Source organism: Mycteria americana, chromosome 1 (assembly GCF_035582795.1).
Source record: "Mycteria americana isolate JAX WOST 10 ecotype Jacksonville Zoo and Gardens chromosome 1, USCA_MyAme_1.0, whole genome shotgun sequence".
In the NCBI taxonomy this organism is placed as follows: domain Eukaryota; kingdom Metazoa; phylum Chordata; class Aves; order Ciconiiformes; family Ciconiidae; genus Mycteria; species Mycteria americana.
This window is the reverse complement of record NC_134365.1, coordinates 85004585-85008570: the sequence shown is the minus strand read 5'-3', so window position 1 is coordinate 85008570 and position 3986 is coordinate 85004585. Positions and strand designations below refer to the sequence as shown.

The 3986-nt window shown below is 49.5% G+C and overlaps 1 protein-coding gene across 1 annotated transcript in view; it reads left to right on the top strand.

The window, feature by feature from the left end:
• Window positions 1–2009: 2009 nt before the first annotated feature.
• Window positions 2010–3986, top strand: part of LOC142413020 (alpha-2-macroglobulin-like protein 1) — a 28781-nt gene continuing 26804 nt past the window's right edge. The window contains 2 exon segments of the mRNA XM_075509057.1: window positions 2010–2077; window positions 2715–2901. Of these exon segments, the coding sequence (XP_075365172.1) occupies window positions 2010–2077; window positions 2715–2901 (255 nt within the window).

Genomic DNA, 3986 nt, shown 5'->3' with positions numbered 1-3986 from the left:
AGCTGATTGCGGGTCGTATCCCTCCACAGAAAGGTGAGCCTCTCCTCTGTCCCCCCTTCGCCCCTGCTTCTGCTGCTTTCCTTCTTCCCTCTCCCCCTCATCCAGAGCTGAAGGACTATGCAGCTCCTGCCCTGACAGGGTGCCCGTCTCTCTCTTGGCTTCAAAACCAAGAAGATGGAAATCATGCTGCGCATGGCTGGGGCTGGGATGTGGGCGGGTGGAAGGGGTGGAGACAGTGTTCATTACCTACACACCGAAGGCACTTGCCTCGAGGCTTTGCAAGGCTTGTTGATATTTCTCTGGGAGATGTCTTGCTGTGCCTTCTTATGCAGTACACCTGATGGCAGCAGGAGTGCTCAGTTACTGTATTTGGTACAGGGACCCAATTTTTATAAAGGTGTCTTTACTGGGATTTCATCCTGGGGCAAATTCATTCTTTGTGATGTCAGTGGATTTCGTTTCAGGGTTCTTTTTCTGTAGAACTTCTTTTTTATGTATTATTTACTTCCTACTGAAATGTCACTGCTGCCCTGCAGCCTCCGGCCAGACCAGCCCAGGGCTCCACACACAGCTCTGCCAGTGCCCCCACTCCTCCCTGGAAGGAGGGAAGAACTTTAGCATGTTATTATTGTTTTGTTGCCTATCTGTTCCCATTTAACTTCAGAGGCAGCCAACTTGATGACCATTCAGAGATGCAGAGCCATGGGGAGTGTTTCTGAAATCAGACAGAACTCTGATTGTTTTTTGTCCTGCTAGTTTAGGCTTGAACTCAAAACCCTGTTGATTTCAGAGAATCAAATATGCTCCCAGATCAGTGACATACAGTGCTTTAAACCTAAAGATTATCTGAATGTCAGTGCTAGGTTAAAGGCTAGTGTGTTCTGGTTACATCGGACTGTGCACTAAGAGAGTGGATGCTAAGCACACAAAAGGGGACTGTGCCAAAGTAAATACAGGGGATTGCTTCAGCTGGGAGCAAAGAGTGGGTGGCTGGCAAATTCACTCTGTATTGTGTACCCTTGGTTATGCCCTGCAAAAACACAGCTGGGGCCAGGGTGGGATGAGGACATCCACCTTCAAATGAGGTTATAACGAGAGGGCAAATATGTCCAAGCCCTGTTCAGTTCACTGCTGCCACTCATGAAAAGGAAATACAAGGTTGCAGTGCCTGAGGAGTCTGGAGGAGATGGGTGGTGGTGTCAGTGTAGAACTAACTACCTCATGGCTGGAGGAAGCTGGCAGAAAACTGGACATCTGGCTTGGGGGGATGTAAAGTAGAGATTTGCTAAAATATGTGGGTACTTAAAATGTCTTGATTTATTTGGAAAGGCCTTACAGTGAAGCTATGAGGGGAGCTGGCAGTGGGTGGCAGGAGCAGCCCTGGAGAAGATTCTGTACCCAGGAGGATCGACATAGCTGGGATGGATGGGTGGACAGAGGTAGTGATGCAGGGAATGGAGGCGAATTGAAAGGTTTTTACTGCAAGCTCTGATTAAATACTGGATGAGAGGAAGACCACTAATCATGCACAGAGAGAGTACTAAGGATGCCTTTTACAAGCTGAGGACAGTAGCTGGTGTGCAGCTTTGGCTCTCGTCGTATGTTACAGCCACATTCCAGACCAACCACAGCTGAGATGAGTGTTTCTCTTAAGTCCCTATCAGCCTGGGTTAGAGGACCCAACCCACCCCTGTGGACCCACCCCACCCCTGTGGTCCCACCCCACATCTGCCCCCCAGTGCTCTGGCACCCCATGGCCTGGAATACCATCTGAATGTAGATGTGGGGGGAGAACTGTGCTGTGTGTACTTTACTGTGTGGTTGGTGGAAGCAAGTAAATATTAGCTAATGCATTAGCCTGGAAGAGATACTATCTCCATATATCAACTCCCCAACTCTTTGGACTTAGGAGCATCTGACGGGGGTATTTAGGATTGCTCCAGCCCATCACTACAGGCAGTTCTCTCCTCCTGTGTGGATCTTATCAGCTGTCTGTCCCAGCCCAAGCAATGGGAGCACCAGTGCCCCTCTTAGCCCTGACCCTATTCCCAGTGGCAGCTGCAGCAAGCCTGGAACCGTGAGAATATCTCCTTTTGATTTCGGGGTGCTTGGTGGAAGGGACTATCATTGAAGGGTGGTGCTGAGGTGCTGCACTGTTTAGCATCACAGACCTGAATGGTGGGGGCCCTGTTCTCAGGGAGGCTGAGCAGAAGCAGCTCCTACTGAGTCCTGTTGGACTGCTGGGTGTCGAGCACCACCGCAGGTAAAGCCCCTAGTGTTTGCTTGTGCAGGCACTGCACTGCACACACTACAAAGCTACAGAAGCCACAGGTTTTGCCTCTGTTCATCCTGTGCTGGTGGGGGTGAAATTTGGTGTGAGGACTGAAGCCTTATGCCTCAGCCACTGAGTCTTGGGCTTCATTCCTCACACAGCCTTGCTCTGTGTACTTGCAATTGGAGTATTGTGCACTGGGCAGCTGTGTCCTGGCTGGTGGCAAGATGGTGACAGACAGATACCAGGAGCCCTCTGGTTCCACACTGGGCATGTTGCTTCTTTCTGGTATAGAAAGGGAGCTGCACTATAGTTCCTTCACTGCAGGCCTCCAGACATTTCTGACCCCTGGTCTACCTCTTCATGAAAGCAGCAGAGATGGGTTCTGGCCTGTCCACCTCAGCCTCTGAATTGTCTTTGAACATCTCCTGCTCTCTTCTAGTCACTAGAAGGTGGTGGTGTTCCCTGCTGTCATTCACCATTCCCAAGAGGAGAAGCTCTGCATTCACCTCTGCTCCCTGACTGAGGCTGTCCACCTGGCTGTCACCTTGGAGGTGACAACCCAGAATCACACACTGGTGGAACAGTATGTGGAGAAGCCAGGCACTTTTCGGTGTGTCACCTTCCAGGTGAGTGTAGCTGTGGCTGCTGGTTTGGCAGTGGATGCTCTCACTTTCACTTCAGACAGGAGGCCAGCACTTCTCTGGGCACACTGTCCTTTGCCTTGCTATAAGTTGCAAGCAGGTTAACTGTATTTCCCTACCAGTGCCAGGCAAGATACAGCAGTGTCCTGGAGCCTAGCGAAGTAGGGAATCTTTCCTGTGTAGGTAAAAACCTGTTCTTTTGATCTGTATCAGCCCATTTCATCCTACTTAAAGCCTGTTGGAAAACATTGACTTTCATTTTACTCAGTGTTTAGTCCCTAAAAATGCTTGGATATCACAGTGCAGGTCAATGCATAGGGAATACATTCTTTTCATCCTCACTTCCTCAGAAGCCTGTCACTCCAGCTCCAAGAGGACCGTTCTGCTCTAAAGCTGCATCTATACTGCAAGGTGTAGTTGCAGCCTGCATCGACACTGAGCTTGCTTTAATTTAGCTGTGATCGGTGGTGGTGGCGCTGAATCCACAACGAACTGAATTTCACCTAGGCAGTCTGGATATTTCTTGGGTGGCTTGAGTTCCTGTCATTGCAGCTTTGCTGCTCGTTAGCCTAACTAGACACACTGAGGCTGAGGCACGACTACAGGACCTTCAGTTATGTTTCTGGAGAGCCGTGGAGATGTGCCTGGTGCTGAGGCTCTACAAACTGCCCATCTTCCTCAGCACTGTACTAAGTCACTGTGCGTATGCCCTGATTGTTCTGCAGATTCAGCAGAACTCAGGGAGGGGCTGTAGTCACTTCTGGTTCTTGCATCGACAAAACAATGATTAACTAAGTGTTTGGTGTCAGCCCTTAGGAGAAAGCGAGTCCTGGCTCTGGAAAGCCAAGGAAGTCTGCCATTAGCAAAAAGAACCTTTCTCCTGGTGAGCTCAGTCTTTCTGATACTGAGATGTCCTGTTTTTGCCTGATCAGTATCTCATCTCCTGTTACTGTCTTGGTCAGCTCCAGATCTGACTTCCCTATGTTTTTCTTGGTTTCATAAAAACCTCACATTTATGTGAAGTGGGAGAATGACATGTCAGTTGGTTCACTTTTAGGTTCATGAACAAG